Below are 16975 nucleotides of genomic sequence, written 5' to 3' on the forward strand. Positions count from 1 at the left end.
TGTGGTGGCCTGCACATGCATTTAGCTACTCTAAAACAGGCTTTCGAACCAATTGAAGTTTCTCTGAGCTCAATGGTTTGGTTTCAAGGTTTTCAACATGTACTCGGTACAGATTACAGATGATATGCTAAATACTTTCTGCACATGAAGTTACAACTCTGATAATATAGTAGAAAAGGTTGTTTGGTGTTTGGGGGTTTTGGGGGGGGGGGGGGGGGGGGGGGGGGGGGGGGGAGAGAATAGAGGAGAAATGGGAGCAGATGAGACTCTAGTGGAACTTGAGATTGGTCAATACATTGTTGTTCACGGGGTCAGACAAATGATCAAGAAGGTTTTGGTATGGTCCTACTCCTGTGACGAGACCTTGAACGAAGTAACCCACTATTGCCAACATGGCCAATCTTCCGTTCTTAATCTCCTTCAGCTTTAAGTCCCTCAAGGATTTCTCATCTTTTCCGAGCCCAAGAGGGTTGAAGAGGGGGCCACCAGGGTATGGAGGATCACCGGAGCCTCCCAAGTATTTCTCGAAACCTAAGAAGTACTGCTTGCCCAAACACCCTGGCTTACACCAGTCCTGGAATCTCCTGTGCTCAGCGAATCCCATGAGTGCCAGCTCAAAGACAAATAAGGTGTAGGGATCTGCCCAGTAGTCATATGTACCAGCAGGAGGAATCACTCCAGTTTTGAACCAAGGAAGAGCTGTTTCAGGTGGAATGAGACCAGCTTTTCCGAGGATCTCAGGTGCAATTGCTCCCACTGCTCCCAACATGGCATATCGTCCGTTAATGACTTCTCCATATGCGAGCCATCCTGGCTCAATGAAGCCTCCAGGACCATCGGGATCTGAGAGTCCCAGCGGATCAAATCCGTAGTCTCCAGGAAGACTGCAAAAAGTCAAGAATCCATCAGCTATTACGTCCACTTCTTTGTATCTAGTTTTGTGTGTGTGTGTGTGTAGAAACTGCGCAGGCAAGCGCCTTAAAAAGGAGATATTGGGATCGAGAACATTATTGAACCCCATAATCTGCTAGTGGTGAACTATGTGTATCAGATTGCTCTGAAGCTTTAGTATTCACTACTGCTACAATCCTTGGATTCTTTACCTGCCATCCAAGTAAGAAAGGCTCTGTTTGGAGGCAAACCACAGCTGTCTGTCTGCTCCTTGCTGAAAGATAACATAAATTCAGTAAGCGTGCATGGAGGACTAAGAAATTGAACTCCTCAGAATGGTATATATAGAAAATGAATGTGTACTCATATAATATGTCCTTATTATGACTAACGTTCTTTGTCAGGTTGAAATATAGACTGCTGAGGATGATATACAACTGCAGAGAATAAGGGTTTTTGTGCTGGGTGGGGGGGGGGGGGGGGGAGGGGTGTTGGAAGAGAGATATGTACCTTAGCAGGGGGAGTAGCTTCAGCCCTTACAGCAAAGGACACCTTCCTTGGAGATGAGTGGAGCGACCTTCCTCCTAGAATCTGCCTAGCAGCCTCTGCTGAAGCAGTAATAGATGAAGAGGAGACCAAAGCTTGTGTTGCCATTTTGATGGTGGAAATGTGGATGGTCTGCAGCTTGGCTACTCTGAATAAGAATAGCCTCCAAGATCAGACCTGAGTATGAATAAACAGAAGCCTGGGAAGTAAGGTGCAAGCTAGACCACTGAGCTTCTTGTGGGGCCTTGTGAAATGCATCGAATTTGTGGTGGAGATCAAGAATGCTGAGTTTCCTGATAGAATTCGTATCTTCATACCAAATAAAAATGGCACAAGTGGCATGGTTACTTGGATAAGAGATACTATTGGCTTGGTGGAAGTAAAATCTAAGATACACCATTGCCATCTGGAAACTGCCTCCAACATTTGATGCCACGAGGCCAATAACAACAGAACAGTGGAACTTGATCTGATGCCGAAAAAGTATATATATATATAAATTTGTTTTGTTTTTTTTTAAAAAAAAAAGAAATTTGCACTGACGGATTAATCATAAACTGATATATAGTAGTGTTAATGATGGCAATTTTTAAATCTGGTAATTTTCCTGTTGAGATGAAGAGCATGGTAAAACACAGTAGAAAATAGTAGTAGTATTTAATCAATAAAGAAGTTGTTTTCCTTTTCCTCTCCTTTTCTTTTGACCTTTCTTTTATTTTTAATAAAATAAGTGTCCACTAAACACAGTGCAACCCGAATTTACCATCCGGGTCTGCTCATATCCGTCGAAGTTTATTCCAAAATTCAACAGAGATCTCTCGATTCTTCGTCCAAAACTTAAATATTTGTATTTTATACAGTTTGCCCAAAAAAAAAAAAAAACTACTAAAAAATGCAAAGGCTGATAAAGTCTAAAGCGGGTCTTTCAAGCGGGCTGACCCGCCGATGGCTGACCACCACCACCACCACCAGCGGTGGAACCAAAACGACTGTAATGTGCTTTGGAGACGGAAGCCACGGGGCGTTGGGCCTGAACTCGTCCGTTATGGGCCTGGGCTCCGACGCCTACGAACCCACTCCAATTCAAGGTCTTCCGGATAATATCTCAAGCATCGCCGCCGGCCATTACCATTCCCTCGCCGTCACCTCCGATGGCCATGTCTGGTCTTGGGGCCGTAACCACGAATCCCAACTCGGCCGCAGCCCTCTTTCTTCCAGGTTCTCCAAATACCCCCTGCCCCCCAACTCCATCCTCTTTACTATTCCTGTAACAAGATTCGATCTTTTTTATGCTACTTAGTATTTTTCTGCATCATCATTTCTTGTATCATCAGAATACGTGTCTTTTTTAAAATTTTCAAATATTTTGTTCTTTTCTTAGGCTTTCATACTATGTATTAATCCATTTGGGAAATAGGAATCAAAATATGGGCATTCTATTAAACTTAAATGATAAAAATTTACTAAGATTTTCTCTAGAATGGTGCTTATTTATTGCATTAGACTATGACTGCGTAGTTTAATAACTCTTTAAAATTGAGTATTTAGATTTTTTTTTTGGGGGTATGATGAGCTATTCAAAGAATTCTTTTTTTTTTTTTTTTTGCCTTTTAACTGGACTTATATGTTCCTTTAATACTCGTACTCAACGATACATTAATATAGAGCTCATACTCTTATCATAACCATGCAGAGATTTTATGCATCGAATATATAAAAAGCTTGAGTTTAACTTGAGGTCCTTATGCATTTTCTGTCTGCTCAATAGTGAGCTTTTTCTTGCCCCTTCCTCGTATAATATGTTGAAAATTTTGTAGAGAGACGTGGAACGAACCTAAGAAAGTAGAAGGGTTGGATCAAGTTAGGATTGAAGCCACATTTGCGTCTGGAGTCATTTCTGCAGCTATTGGAGAAGATGGTTCACTATGGGTCTGGGGGAAGTCCAAGCGCGGGCAGCTTGGCTTAGGAGGAGGAGTTATTGATGCTGTTTTACCTACTAGAGTTGAAGCACTTGCTGGAGAAGATGTTGTTAAGGTGGTCTCATCATTGTGCTTAAGGTAGAAGGATAGTGATTCTTAACACTCAAATAATATTCTAGACCGGTTGTAATCTCATGACTCTCCAGGTTGAACGAAGTAGCTTGATTTGTCTTCTGCAGATTTCATTCTAATTATTTGCCTTATGGGAAAAGTTACTTATTGACTGTCATATTCTATTTGCAGGTCTCACTAGGTTGGGGACATGCACTTGCACTTACTCAACATGGAAAGTTGTTTGGATGGGGTTACTATGCTGATGGAAGATTAGGGAGAATTGGGAAGTCATTTGAGTCCTCTCCATTGGATTCAGTTACTGGTAAATTTCGACCTTCGAAAGAAATTTCAAATCCAATGCTTGAAGCTGCTGAGAAGCTGGTCTTGGAAGGTATTGAGAAAGAAAAGGACATGCCAATCATTTGGGAACCCAGTTTAATTGAAGAACTACGTGATGTTGAAGTTGTAGATGTGTCATGTGGGCTTGACCATTCCCTGGTTCTTTGTGGTAAGTCATACAAATTATTTGTACATTGGTGAATATTTGATGCTACCTACAAAATAATAATAATAATAAGAATATCTGATGCTGATATATATTGATCATGTAACATGCTTTTGCAGGGGATGGAACTCTTTTAAGTAGTGGGAGCAATGTGTATGGCCAGTTGGGTAGAGTAAACCAAGATTCAGGGATGCATCCAGTTGACATAAAGTTCCGTCCTCTTTCTATAGCATCGGGTATGGGGCATTCTTTTGCAGTCTGTCAGAATCACGCATCAGACGTTACTGAAGATTCACCAATCGTTGTTTCATGGGGATGGAACCACAATTCTCAACTTGGGAGAAATGGTCCAGCAAATATCCCGCTGGTGGTTGAAGCACTTTCTAGCGAGACACCTATTACAGTATCAGGGGGGCGGGCTCATTCAATGGCTATCACAGCTAGGAAAGAACTTTGGACTTGGGGCTGTGGTAGAAATGGTAGACTTGGCTTGGGCAGCTCGGCTGATGAACCAGAACCTATGGTAGTTGAAGATCTGGAAGGTTGTGAAGTAATGGAAGCTGTTGCAGGTTTTGATCATAGTCTTGTTCTCATTGGGGAATGAGGTGTGTTGAGAATGATTTCAACTGATTCTTGCTAGTGCTCTTATTGTACTAGATCTTCCACTGATAAATTGTGGAATTTCCTCATTCCCATTTCAAAAGTCAGAAGTTATTTGCTACTAACAAGATCTTTTTTGATTGTCCAGTGAGTTTTGTTTCCCTTGGCAAGAGTTAACAAATCAACTTTCGTGTAGCGTTAAGTCTGCAAACCCATCACTTCAAGAAGATCCATCCATTAACATACACAATTACACACAAATGTATGCAGGGGTGCATTTGGAAAGTTTCACATTAAGGTGGCTTAGACCTGTCAGCGTGCAGGAGACAGGAGGGTTTGCCGGTTGAAGCGATCTTCTTGAGCCTGCTGTTTTGCAACATGAACATATGAACATTAACATGTTACTCTGTGCTGGGGATTACAAGGAGGTGATTCTGAGTTAAGCTTTGTTTCTTTTGAAGAGAAAGATCTGGTGTAGAAAGACAAATGCAATATTCTGTCTCATGACATACCATGTTTGCTGGAGTTCAGTCAATGTTAGAGTTCCAAAAAAGTTTCTTGTATCCGGGCCATGCTTTCAAACCTCATAAGTTATAGATTTCTCATGGTTTATGGTATATTCGAGTGTAATGATAACTTCTAATTTTTGTTTTATGGGAATACGCTATATTTTCTTGGGAAAATGTGTATTTTTGCCAAGATCCTGTACAAATCTGAAACTGAAAATTAATTTGTTGGCTTCTGTCGTTGAAATGGAGCTCAGGAACCTTGTTGGCTTGGCAGTCCTATGTGAAACTTGGACAAGAAAGTTAGAAAATAGTCGGTGCTCAGTTATAACCTTGAAAAGAGCATTTGAACCCTATGAAGCTATTGCAAATCAAACAATCATTCACTCTGTATCAGTGAGAAAATACATGTCCAAGATTTTGCAGATGTAAAAGACCAAGAGCTAAAGACATTCAAATAGCGGCAACGGGCGTGTCAGAAATTTTCAGGGCTATCATCCAACTGCTTCTCATCTTCTATGTCTACCTCCAAAATTTCCTGAGAGCAAACATTTTTATAAATTCAGACTCAGTTAAGCTTATGGGCAATGAGTAGCATATATTACTGATTCAGTATACCCAATGGAAGTGAGATAATCCCAGAAAGAACGAGGAAATATTGACTTACAGGAATCCTCTGTTTCAAGTAATTCCCCAGTCTAGCTAAAACGGTGGAACGTTTGTGCCAAAATTTGCCCCTAAGACTAATCTTCACGTATGGTCCATCCAGGTCTGTTAATTCTGCTTGTCCTGCATATACATCTACTTGGTATCAGAGTATTACTACAGACTCAATATTTCATCGGGAAGGGATGCATTAACAAAAATAACCTGTCATTCCAACAGAATCGTCAAATAGTTGTCCCAGCTGCAGAAGCACACACACACGCACAATCTCAATTAACTGAGCACAAGAAACTAAGCAAGCACGATAGTAGGAAAACAAATAGCAGAATAAGTAGGAACAATGCCTCGACTCTTGCATCAGCCAAGACTTGCTTGATATTATCCTCAGTCAAATCCAATGGCGAAAGTGATGCTGAAACTGAATTGTACTTTGAACTGTTGAGAAATAATGGCAGCGTCCTCCTCCTCCGACTTTTTAACGCCACATTTGGACTTTCTTTGAGCTTTAATGCAGAGACTGCTCGGAAATTTTTGAAGGGGTGATGTAGAATTTGAGGGACTGAATGTTGGTGATGATGAGTATGAACATGAAAGTTCATCGTTCCTGTTTTCTTTTGTGGGGAAGAGTCGGAACTGCTGTGGCTGATATCCCGCTTCCTACAGTTGATGAGTGGAATATGTATGTGGTTGGTGGCAATGGTGTTCCATTCGGATTGAACCGGTCGGTCCAACTGATTTTCTTGAAGAGAGAATTGCGCGAAATGTCACTAAACTATTTCAAAGTGCCGGTTCTGGTCACTAAACTTTTTTATTAGCGCGAAATGTCACTGAACTAGTAAATCTGTACCGTTTTGATCACTCCGTGTATTTGTGCCGTCAGGAGAGACGGAAATCAACTTTTTGAGGGGCAAATTCATCTGCACAGTCTTTTCTCAAAATGTTGAGGGGTAAAATGTTGGTAAACCACCCTTTCTCAAAATTTTTTATCAAATCCAATCCTGGGGTACCCATAAAAAATGGGGAATCAAATTTATTCTTCATTTTCTTCCATTTCTTCTCCTGTTCTTCCATTACCTTACTTTTCAGCCCCATCTTTTCTCTCTCGGCTTCCCTAGCTTTTTCCTTAGGCTTCAAGAATCTAATTGGGGAAGTCGAAGCCAAGCACTCGTCGACCAATTCATCAAATTCGGATTTTCTTCTGGGCCCACCATCTTTCTGATTCGAATCACCCGACCCAGTTCCTTTCTTGGTTGTTACCTACGATCTCTTCAATGGCTGTGCTCCTTTGATTTTAGATTTCCCTTTTGCAGTTCCGCTGACTAAGCATCTTTGCAGAAATTGATAACTCAAAGACTCCAGACAAGCGTATGATGAGCCCAAAGATCTCATTTTTCTAGCCTCAGCTATTCGCATCATCCTTTTGCAGTTACAAAAGGTCCAATTTTCTGGCTCTAACGGCGGCGAAGGGGATGAGGAACGGCGATTTAGTTACCCGAGTCGAGGTTCTCTGAGGCAGCCGAAACCCCTTCCCATTCGGCAAAAAGTTTGCCGCTTCATAAAACCCCTCGCTTCAGTCCCTTCAAGCTTCAAAAACCCCTTGCTATTGAGGACCGAATATTTTAGGAATTCTGTAAATGCCCCAGTGCAAATACCTTCCTTCGCTTCAGCATACACAAAATTCCCTAATGTTAAAAAAAAAAGTGTGCCGTTTACAAAGCATAATTTATATTTCTCACGGAAATATAAGAGAGCAGAAGTGTTAGCAAAATAGTCTGGAGACTAAAAATATGTTAATTTCTTGAACTATCAATCTAAACATGAAAATAGTTGGTTTGATACGTGAACTTATTTTCACGGAAATCAACCTGTGAAATTGCTGGATAAAACCACCCTTTCTCAAAATTTTACCAACATTCCAAAGCCCCACACTTAAACCTTTCACTTACCAGATGAAACTCTTCCCACTAAGGCTGTGCAGACGAATTTGCCCCTCAAAAAGTTGATTTCCGTCTTTCCTGACGGCACAAATACACGGAGTGACCAAAACGGTACAGATTTATTAGTTCAGTGACATTTCGCGCTAATAAAAAAGTTTAGTGACCAGAACCGGCACTTTGAAATAGTTTAGTGGCATTTCGCGCAATTCGCTCTTTCATGAAAGTTGGCAGCTCTTTTTTTTTTTTCACAAAAGACAAAATGTCAAAAAAAAAAGAAGATAAAAGCTCCCTGTAATTTCAATGATCCCTGTAGTAATACCCTGATGTAAATTTGGCCCAACAGTGTTTTTATGAGTGTTTTCCTCCATTTTACTAATCTCTTTCACCTGGAACTATTATTTTGTTATAGGGATTCTGCATTTCAGTCCGGGAAAATAGTCAATTTCATCCTCCAACTTTTCACTAGTGTTGATTTAGTCCCTAACTTTTATTCCTAACCAATTTGATATGTGAACTTATTTTACAGTTCCAATTAAGGACTTCCGTGGCGGCTTCACCACCTAAAACTAATCTGGCTCTTAATTAACCTACTAAACAATGGTATTTTAAGAACATCACTTATGGGGCTATAATAAATCAAATAAATTGTGTAAAAAATTACAATATTAAACTTTAAAAAAGTTTTACCTGATGATTTTTTATACGATTTAAAAGTTTTATTTGGTGATTTTTTATACGATTTACTTGTTTTATTACAGTCTCATGATAATACCCCTGTTTAATTAGTCAATTAGGAACTAGTTCAATTTTAGGTAGTGGTGCCACTGCGAAGGTTCTTAATTGGAACTGGGAAATAAGCTCAAGTATCAAATTAGTTAGAAATAAAAGTTAGAGACTAAATCAGTACTAACAAAAAATTTAAGGACGAAATTGACCATTTTTCCTTTCGGTCCCTATGTATTATTTCTTGGGTAATAACATGATGCTGATGATGGGGTGTTGCAGAACCAAAGAGAAGACCCTAGAGATGGACCAACTCCTAATCCAACCATTTCCCCCATCAAGAATCTAACCATTGGAATTCTTTAAAGTAGAAAAAGCTGTTTTTCCTTGTTTGTCTCTTCAGGCCAACTATTGTATGATTATCTCCCCAAGTACTTGAAGATTTGAATGCTCAACTAAAAGGGTAGGTACCATGTCACAACCACACCAAGACAATTATAATGCTTTTCTTCTCAAAAAAAAATGTGTGCCACATTTCCTGATCAATCTGCTAGATAAATTTAGTCCACACCTCAAAATTTAATCACAATCAGGTTAAAGCAACTAGCCTTTGCAGTGGACATGCAGACCCATCAACAATATGCTCCAGAATATCTCCTAATTAACCTCTAAATAGGAAAAATAATAATATTTAGGACCCACATTCATAAGTGCATCAATTTTCCACAAGCAGCCAACTTTGAAAAAAGAGAGTAAATGAATCCAATTGCAGAAACAAACTAAGAGTCAACTATTCTCACATGTTACTCTTGAAGTCAATGCTGGTGGACATTTCTTGAATGGTAATCTAGTAGTAACTTTTCATAGGACTATTAGAGCAAAATACACTCTTATAGATTATGCAAGAGTCCTGTATAATTGCACATGCAAGGAGACAAAATGGTTGATTGTGAAAACTTTGCAAGTCTCACCTGTTAACGGCTTGGTCAGCACCTAAATGAAATCATAAGACAATTAATCAACCTCCAAAGAGGAAGACTTGAACAAATTGAAGACTCATTACGAAGGAGCATGTAACATGCATCATCAGATTGTTGTAATTATTAAGTTAGGACTCTATCAAATTAGATTATACTCTGCATTAATTTCAAGACTACAATCATGAGTAATTCCCGAACAAGAGGACTCAAATAAATTGATCACTGCCCAATGGAAGTAGTACGGTCACTAGTCTAGAGGGTTTATCACACAATTTACACGATCTCAACTATTAAGTACAAATCCAATTGCTTTTTTGGTCACCTAAATGTCCACGTCCTGAGGAATCAGAATGGCCCCGTTACTACTTCTGCTGAATTGTTACGGTATACAAACAACTATATATGTATCCATGACTGTTTCCCGAATGCCAAAGAGATTAGATGGGATGAGCCTTGGGTTGGGGATTATTTAGTCATGTGTGAGGGAAAGAGAGATTGCACAATCGCATGGGAAAGTGTGGTTAGCTTTGATGAGCATTCAATGCAGCACCATCTACCCATACGGCCTTACCAAGGATTCATTAATAAGTAGTACTGAGAAAAGCCACACAACCACCTCCCGCAGGCTCATTCTCTTCCCTTCGCCAAGAACATCTTGGTTGGAGTCAAAAGAACACGAGAAAGAACAAAAAGGGGAATATAAAGAAGATTTATTAAGATGGAGGATAAGAGGGAGAAGGGCAACAATATAATAGTTGGTCATCAGTCTCCAATGGAGAGGGGAATGGGATCGCCACAAGATGATGATAATGGAAGCCCCGGAATGCGCACTGCTGAGACTTTGCTCAGACTGTTGCCTGTGACCCTCTCAGTTGTGGCACTCGTGGTTATGCTCAAAGACTCCCAAGCTAATGATGATTTTGGCTCTGTCTCCTATTCTGATTTAGGAGCCTTCAGGTAAACAAATCATTGCTCAAGCTCTATACAGTTTAATTTACAACATCTTGAATTTTTTTTACTTTTTAAGTTGATTTCATTATTTTGGGTTTCTGATAAGCTTGAGTTTCTGAATAATTCCAGAACAAACTTGGATTTTTTTTTTTTTTCCATTTTCACTTCTTTGCTTGATATGATAGAGTTATCTGTTCTGGACCAAGTAAACAATCCTGATACCTTCCGCTGCTCTTGCTTTGAATCTGCTCAATAGAAGAAAATGATAGGAAAAAGAGATACTAGTGGTTAATTCACTTGCTTGCCCTCCATCAATTGAACCCTGGTTTCCCCAGTGAAGTTAGCTGCTTCAGCAACTTGTTCAAGATTGTAAAAGGATTCATGGATGTTGAAGAAAATAGATGTTTCTACGTCTTTTCTTGGTAAATGGGAAGGAAAAGGGCGGTGGTTATGGTTTGAGCCCCGTCCCCCGTGATCTCATTTACTTTTAATAGGGCTTTGTAAATGTTCTTCTTAGACTATCTCGTAAAATCTAATGCCGCTGGTTAATTGAAACTCCTGCAGGTATTTGGTACATGCCAATGGTATCTGCGCTGGTTACTCCCTCTTGTCAGCCATTTTAGTGGCTGTACCTCGCCCATCAACCTTGGCTCGAGCATGGATTTTCTTCCTCCTTGACCAGGTTTGCACCTAAACCATGTTCCACCCTTCATCTTCTTTATAGGGGATATATGATTACAGGATTTCAAATTGGACTTAGCTGCTGCTGCTGCTGCCCTGTACATGCAGGTGCTCGCATATGCAATTCTAGGGGCAGGTGCTGTGTCCACGGAGGTGGTGTACCTGGCCTATAAAGGAGATCAAGCTGTTACATGGAGTCAAGCTTGTGGATCATTCAATGGGTTTTGTCGAAAAGCCACAGCTTCCGTAGCCATAACATTTGTCGTAATGCTGTGTTATGCAGGGCTTTCACTGATATCCTCTTACAGACTCTTCAGCAAATATGATGCACCGGTTGGCTACAATAACAAGGGGATAGAGATTGCTGCTTTCCGGGCCTGACCACAGTCATATGCAATAAGCTACAATCTTCCAAGCCATTAGATCTTACTAGCTAGCCTTGTAAACAGCCTAGTTTAATAAGATGCGTACGCTGCATAGCCAGGAAAAAACTTGTTTGCTCAAAAGATTGAATCAGCCAGGCAGTTTGACTACAATGCTATGATCATTTAGCTAACAAATGTCATGTGTTGCACCATTTTCACTTTCTCAAGGTGTAATAGTGATGACCGTGCACTGGAACGAATCTCATGTATGGTACCATTTTCACTTTCTCAAGGTATAGTACTACTCCATACCTTGAGGATTCCCTGTCTGATTTTTAAGTTCGCCGACATGGTACATTGCATCTTCCGGAGCTCAGTCTTGATAATGACTCACAAATTGGCACCAGGTAGCATCACTAAATTATTCGAGAAAAGGACATAGTGCAACTAAGATTACACATAATTGTCGGCAAACAAGAATACCAACAAATAATTGAGTGAAAAACACATATAGCTGTCGGATACATTACAACCAACCAAACCCCCAGACCATCGTTTCTGACTAGGCAAAACATTCTAGTCCTAGAAAGCGCCCTTTAGTTCAGTATCTCATATCTGTTGCTTCCATTTGCTTTTTGTGTTTCCTTGTATTAATTTGCCCTGGGCAAAAAAGGAACGAGCGAAGAATACGCAAACACACAAAGGACGGTCAAAAGATAACAATAGAAAGTGAAATGCTCAAGATGCAAGAGCCTACAGCATGGATGAGACTTCCCTGGAAACTTTAGTCATTGTGTCTACAGCATAGGAGCAAGTCTACAATACAACTGATACATCAAGAGCAGACTCCATCAACAAGTAGAAAACATTAACTACAATCCATCGAATAAAACTACCAACATATATCACATCAGACATAAAAAATATGCAGCAGCAGCAGAAGAACTCAAAATACTTGAGATAGTGATGATGCACAGTTGAGATCAGCTCAGCGAGCTTCATACTGAACAACTGCATCAAACAAGAATACCCTTCAGTATTTTATCTATAGAATTCCTTCAAGATAGCATATTCGATATTTAACAGGCAAATACATGCATTAATAAACCAAAAACGAGTCATTATATGATGAGACAGAAAATCCCACCCCCACCAATCCATATCACTTTAGTAAAATCTAATTCTTGCATTAAAAAAATAAAGATCAAGCTCTATCTGAACATACACTCCATGTTTAGTATCATTCCGAACAGAACCCAGAGTCAACGGTATCTTTCTACAAACAGCGAAGTCAATACTCGGTAATACTTGTCAAATCACAACACTAGATCTCTGATCATAAGCACGACATGGGCTCAACTTTCAGTTCAGGCCTCAGGGACAAGGATTCCAATTGCAAAACTAAGGAACAACAGTTAGATTTCAGGATTTAAGAGACATTAACAAGTCAGCAGAAGATGTCTGTCCATCTTAAGATCAACATCAAGATCATAAAGGCCTCCACTCTTTCACAATCTCACAAGCCACTATACTCCACTCACATATTCAAATTATGTTTGAACAACAAACTTTATCAATCGAAAATTAGTGGAAATCCCATTAGAGCTAAGAAACATGTATTTCAGTTCAGGGACAAGGTTTCCAATTGCAAAACTAAGGAACAACAGTTAGCTTTCAGGATTTAAGAGACATTAACAATTCAGCAGAAGATGTCTATCCATCTTAAGATCAACATCAAGATCATAAAGGCCTCTACTCTTTCACAATCTCACAAGCCATTATACTCCACTCACGTACTCAAATTACGTTTGAACAACAAACAACAAACTTTATCGATCGAAAATTAGTGGAAATCCCATTAGAGCTAAGAAACATGTATTTCGGTTCAGGGACAAGGATTCCAATTGCAAAACTAAGGAACAACAGTTAGATTTCAGGATTTAAGAGACATTAACAAGTCATCAGAAGATGTCTATCCATCTGTCCATCTTAAGATCAACATCAAGATCACAAAGGCCTCTACTCTTTCACAATCTCACAAGCCACTATACTCCACTCACATATTCAAATTACGTTTGAACAACAAACTTTATCAATCGAAAATTAGTGGAAATCCCGTTAGAGCTAAGAAACATGTATTTCGGTTCAGGGACAAGGATTCCAATTGCAAAACTAAGGAACAACAGTTAGATTTCAGGATTTAAGAGACATTAACAATTCAGCAGAAGATGACTATCCATCTGTCCATCTTAGGATCAACATCAAGATCACAAAGGCCTCTACTCTTTCACAATCTCAGAAGCCAATATACTCCACTCACGTATTCAAATTACGTTTGAACAACGAACTTTATCAATTGAAAATTAGCGGAAATCCCATTAGAGCTAAGAAACATGTAGCATAGGCGAATGCAAAAACACCTAAGCATTATATACAAAAGTATAAAATAAGTTGCAAAACGAGATCTTTATGCAAATATCTATAGAAAAAAGCAGAAAATTTCCGGGAATTTCAAGAAATGTGCAGTGATGATTGTAAGTAGGATATTCCAGCAAGAACCCATAAACAGAACAAAAAAAATTAAAACTTGGAAAACAAAAGGTCCAAAAAAAACGTACTTCTACGGGTACGCTTCTTGTAAAGAATACGATAGCCGCATTCTCTACACTGAATCACGTCCCCTGGCTTCAACGTGTTCTCTTGTCCACAATCTTAATGTTCAAAAAAAAAAAAAGCTCGAATACATTAGTTACTTCAAAAACAAAAGCACCTGACTTTGTCTGCGAACAAAAAAGATAAAGATTTAAAAATTAAGTATGGTATACCTCCACAGATATAGCTGACTGGCTCAGGTTGAGGATCCATTATACCCGAAATTCGGTAATTTCTACAATAAAACAAAAAAAATCAGAAAACATAGACAAGAATAGCAAATACTAACGTGTAACAAATTTCTTAGATCAAGAAACCAAAAACTACCAAGCTCTGGAAGCTTCAAAGTCGCTGGGAAATGGCAGAGTTTTAAGCCAAGGGACGGAGACGACTGGGTCTGGGAGGGACGGGTTTAAGCCTTAAGGGTTTGGTTTGTATACTAGTATCTGTCACGTCCTATGTTGATACTAACGATTAATTACTTTACGGTCCTCGAGATTTCTCCATATTACAAAACTAATCATGTGGTTTGACTAAATTGCGATTAACCCGTTAGTAGAAATATCGTTTTAAAAAAAATGTTGTGAAATGACTAAGGTTGCAAATGAATCGAACTGCTCGCGAGCGGCTCGAGTCGAGCTCGAGCCGGCTCGAGTCAGACTCGAGCTCAGAATATTAAGCTCGTTAGCTCGCGAGCCGGCTCGCGAGTTTGAGTATATATATTTTATTTTTATTTTTATTTTTATTTAATAATAAAATTACGTATATTATATATATATTTTTTTTATTTTTTATTTTCATAGTAAAATTATGTATATATCTTTAATATTTTATTATTTATTAACAAAAAAAATATTATTTTATTTATTTTTTAAAAAATAAAATAATTATTTTTTATTTTTTTCGAACTCGAGCTCGAGCTCGAAAATTGCCGGCTCGTCGAGCTCGAGCTCTTGGTAAAATTCAGTCGAGACTCGGCTCAATTAGCTCAAAACTCGATTCGACTCGACTCGTTTGCAGCCCTAGAAATGACCAAAAGGCCTACTTAAAAAGATTTCAAAAACTAAAATAGAAAACACAACGAAAGAGCATTCTTTGGCAACAAGGCAAAAGGAAAAAAATTATTATGCTAAAGGGGGGAAAATATACCACCATAATGGTGTATCAGACTTTACGAAAAAGAAATAATAAAGTAAATATTGAAATAGTTAGAAGTAAAACAACTACTATGGCGGAGATCCTATCGTTTCAGGAAAAAAAAACACTACTATTATAGAGATATGGAAGTTACAAAACAAATAAAATACAAATAAAATAATAAATGTCAAAATTCAAGAATACGGCTTTAGTACTGGTCATGGATTGAATTTTCATGAAAGTTACAGTTATCTCTTAGGATTTCTTAGTAAAAATAGAAATACAATATCTAATGGATTTTTGGCTTGACTTACATTTTTTAGCAAGCGTTTCATCTTTTCAGAATTTTCTAGTGAAAATTTGTTAAGTTTTTTGGTGAGAGTTTTTCTTCTCTTCTATCTTGGATCCAGAAATTTCACGAATAATATTATTGATGTTTGAAACAATTAATTGGTAGATCTACCAGCAGATCTTACCCTTAATAATGGAACTCGAAACAAATCAAAGCAATTGAAGCGCACACAGATGCTAGGACCATAAGTGATATATTTTAAGTATACTCTTATCAATATTTTAGATGTTTAGCATCCGCTCTTCACATCTATTGTGTTTGGTGCCTTCTTCTCTTTTTTGCCTTCTTTATTTATTAAAGAGCAAATTATCTGAATGGCCACTAAACTTTTGCAATCATTGAGTTTTGGCTATTAAACTATTAAATGCTTGGTTTTGACCATTAAAATATCAAAAATTGTGACTCGAAACCATTCCGTTACATTTAGCCATTAAATATACTAGATCTAATTGCCCGCGCCATTCCCAAGACAAAACGAAAGGGCAAATTAGAAAGTTGAAAAGAGTGCTTGTATCACTTCTTCCTCTCCTATGCTTCTGGTTGCTCGTCTTCCTTTCATTTTTGCTTAAACCCAACATCAAACATTTGAGAAACGAAGAAAAACGAAACGACAAAGTGAATGGAGGAATTAAGAATCAGTAGGAAGGGTTGACGAATAAGATCTTCATTTCCTAGAACGATGGATTGGGTGATTAGACTAGCAGCAGCAGCAACACCAGCAATAGCAAGTTCAAATTGGTAAAGTGGCGGAAGAAGAAGTAGTACTGACTTTGGAGGCAGAGGTATGGGAAACCGAAGAAGCGATGGTGATAAGCTTGTTGAGGCAATCGGAACTCGTCAATGTTGAGTTTCCAGGAGGAGGAGGAGTCGTCATGGTGGATGGAGGCAGTAGGTTGAAATGGAGGAGAGATCAATTCTCTCCTTGAAGATTCCAAGGAATCCGATCCTCCGCCATAGGCATCTCTACTAGCCAAGGCAGCGGGGCTGGGGCTTTTCATATTCTTCTTCTTCTTCTACTTGAGATTCTACTGCCACTACTATCCAATGATAAAAGATATTCTCCAGCCTATTAATCACCACTAGATAATTTGCCCCTTTTTCTTGCGGTCTTGAGAGTTGCGTGGCAGTCAAATTTTGGCATACTTAACGACTAAATCTAACGAAATGATCTCGAGTCTTAACTTTTGACATTTCAATGGCCAAAATTAGACATTTAATAGTTCAATGGTTAAAACTCAACGATTGCAAAAGTTTAATGGTCATCCAAATAATTTGCTCTTTATTAAATTCCAACTAGCTCGTCTTTTTTTTTTTCCGGACCCAACTAGCACTTGTCGTTTAGCTGAATTTTATGTTAGTACTTGCTCAAAAGGGAAAATGATCATTTTCGTCCCTAAACTTTTTTTTTCCGTCGATTTAGTTCCTAACTTTTATTTTTGGCCAATTTAAT

General features: G+C 38.8%; 5 protein-coding genes across 7 annotated transcripts; 2 read left to right on the forward strand and 3 right to left on the reverse strand.

Moving 5' to 3' along the window:
* Positions 1–41: 41 nt before the first annotated feature.
* On the reverse strand, positions 42–1621 carry LOC140006683 (chlorophyll a-b binding protein 8, chloroplastic-like). The gene is made up of 3 exons (XM_072049018.1): positions 1402–1621; positions 1104–1165; positions 42–884 (listed from the first exon to the last, which is right to left on the reverse strand). Exons 1-3 carry the CDS (start codon positions 1543–1545, stop codon positions 269–271), a joined length of 822 nt encoding a protein of 273 aa, XP_071905119.1. The 5' UTR covers positions 1546–1621; the 3' UTR covers positions 42–268.
* Positions 1622–2252: 631 nt separating this feature from the next.
* On the forward strand, positions 2253–5258 carry LOC140006682 (ultraviolet-B receptor UVR8-like). Of its 2 annotated transcripts, none has more exons than XM_072049011.1 (5): positions 2253–2655; positions 3255–3471; positions 3660–3978; positions 4095–4580; positions 4846–5258. In XM_072049011.1, exons 1-4 carry the CDS (start codon positions 2330–2332, stop codon positions 4577–4579), a joined length of 1347 nt encoding a protein of 448 aa, XP_071905112.1. In that variant the 5' UTR covers positions 2253–2329; the 3' UTR covers position 4580; positions 4846–5258. The 2 variants fall into 2 exon arrangements, with proteins under 2 accessions (XP_071905112.1, XP_071905111.1); XM_072049010.1 differs by having other exon boundaries at positions 2255–2655; positions 4724–5258.
* Positions 5259–5384: 126 nt separating this feature from the next.
* Positions 5385–7420, reverse strand: LOC140006684 (uncharacterized). Of its 2 annotated transcripts, none has more exons than XM_072049020.1 (4): positions 6092–7420; positions 5952–5988; positions 5749–5882; positions 5385–5619 (listed from the first exon to the last, which is right to left on the reverse strand). In XM_072049020.1, exons 1-4 carry the CDS (start codon positions 6344–6346, stop codon positions 5557–5559), a joined length of 489 nt encoding a protein of 162 aa, XP_071905121.1. In that variant the 5' UTR covers positions 6347–7420; the 3' UTR covers positions 5385–5556. The 2 variants fall into 2 exon arrangements, with proteins under 2 accessions (XP_071905121.1, XP_071905122.1); XM_072049021.1 differs by having other exon boundaries at positions 5749–5870; positions 6092–7407.
* A 2466-nt stretch (positions 7421–9886) lies between these two features.
* Positions 9887–11716, forward strand: LOC140006685 (CASP-like protein 2A1). Its single transcript, XM_072049022.1, has 3 exons — positions 9887–10344; positions 10903–11020; positions 11128–11716. The coding sequence occupies exons 1-3, from the start codon at positions 10106–10108 to the stop codon at positions 11398–11400; spliced, it is 630 nt and encodes a 209-aa protein (XP_071905123.1). The 5' UTR covers positions 9887–10105; the 3' UTR covers positions 11401–11716.
* A 393-nt stretch (positions 11717–12109) lies between these two features.
* LOC140006686 (DNA-directed RNA polymerases II, IV and V subunit 12) lies at positions 12110–14471 on the reverse strand. Its single transcript, XM_072049023.1, has 4 exons — positions 14364–14471; positions 14210–14271; positions 14003–14095; positions 12110–12395 (listed from the first exon to the last, which is right to left on the reverse strand). The coding sequence occupies exons 2-4, from the start codon at positions 14247–14249 to the stop codon at positions 12373–12375; spliced, it is 156 nt and encodes a 51-aa protein (XP_071905124.1). The 5' UTR covers positions 14250–14271; positions 14364–14471; the 3' UTR covers positions 12110–12372.
* Positions 14472–16975: the final 2504 nt, after the last annotated feature.

This window comes from Coffea arabica, chromosome 5e, assembly GCF_036785885.1.
Source record: "Coffea arabica cultivar ET-39 chromosome 5e, Coffea Arabica ET-39 HiFi, whole genome shotgun sequence".
NCBI lineage: Eukaryota > Viridiplantae > Streptophyta > Magnoliopsida > Gentianales > Rubiaceae > Coffea > Coffea arabica.

Excerpts from the sequence above, each read along its gene's own strand:
- LOC140006686 (XM_072049023.1), bottom strand. The coding sequence starts at position 14,249 with ATGGATCCTCAACCTGAGCCAGTCAGCTATATCTGTGGAG. Across the intron at positions 14,096-14,209 it reads AGTCAGCTATATCTGTGGAG|ATTGTGGACAAGAGAACACG; the intron begins GTATACCATACT and ends TTGAACATTAAG. Across the intron at positions 12,396-14,002 it reads CAAGAAGCGTACCCGTAGAA|TTGTTCAGTATGAAGCTCGC; the intron begins GTACGTTTTTTT and ends TGTTTGATGCAG.
- LOC140006684 (XM_072049020.1), bottom strand. The coding sequence starts at position 6,346 with ATGAACTTTCATGTTCATACTCATCATCACCAACATTCAGTCCCTCAA. Across the intron at positions 5,883-5,951 it reads CGATTCTGTTGGAATGACAG|ATGTATATGCAGGACAAGCA; the intron begins GTTATTTTTGTT and ends GATACCAAGTAG. Across the intron at positions 5,620-5,748 it reads ACTTGAAACAGAGGATTCCT|GAAATTTTGGAGGTAGACAT; the intron begins GTAAGTCAATAT and ends GTTTGCTCTCAG.
- LOC140006685 (XM_072049022.1), top strand. The coding sequence starts at position 10,106 with ATGGAGGATAAGAGGGAGAAGGGCAACAATATAATAGTTGGTCATCAG. Across the intron at positions 10,345-10,902 it reads TCTGATTTAGGAGCCTTCAG|GTATTTGGTACATGCCAATG; the intron begins GTAAACAAATCA and ends AAACTCCTGCAG. Across the intron at positions 11,021-11,127 it reads TTTTCTTCCTCCTTGACCAG|GTGCTCGCATATGCAATTCT; the intron begins GTTTGCACCTAA and ends CTGTACATGCAG.
- LOC140006683 (XM_072049018.1), bottom strand. The coding sequence starts at position 1,545 with ATGGCAACACAAGCTTTGGTCTCCTCTTCATCTATTACTGCTTCAGCA. Across the intron at positions 1,166-1,401 it reads AAGCTACTCCCCCTGCTAAG|CAAGGAGCAGACAGACAGCT; the intron begins GTACATATCTCT and ends GTTATCTTTCAG. Across the intron at positions 885-1,103 it reads CTTTCTTACTTGGATGGCAG|TCTTCCTGGAGACTACGGAT; the intron begins GTAAAGAATCCA and ends GACTTTTTGCAG.
- LOC140006682 (XM_072049011.1), top strand. The coding sequence starts at position 2,330 with ATGCAAAGGCTGATAAAGTCTAAAGCGGGTCTTTCAAGCGGGCTGACC. Across the intron at positions 2,656-3,254 it reads CGCAGCCCTCTTTCTTCCAG|AGAGACGTGGAACGAACCTA; the intron begins GTTCTCCAAATA and ends AAAATTTTGTAG. Across the intron at positions 3,472-3,659 it reads CTGGAGAAGATGTTGTTAAG|GTCTCACTAGGTTGGGGACA; the intron begins GTGGTCTCATCA and ends TTCTATTTGCAG.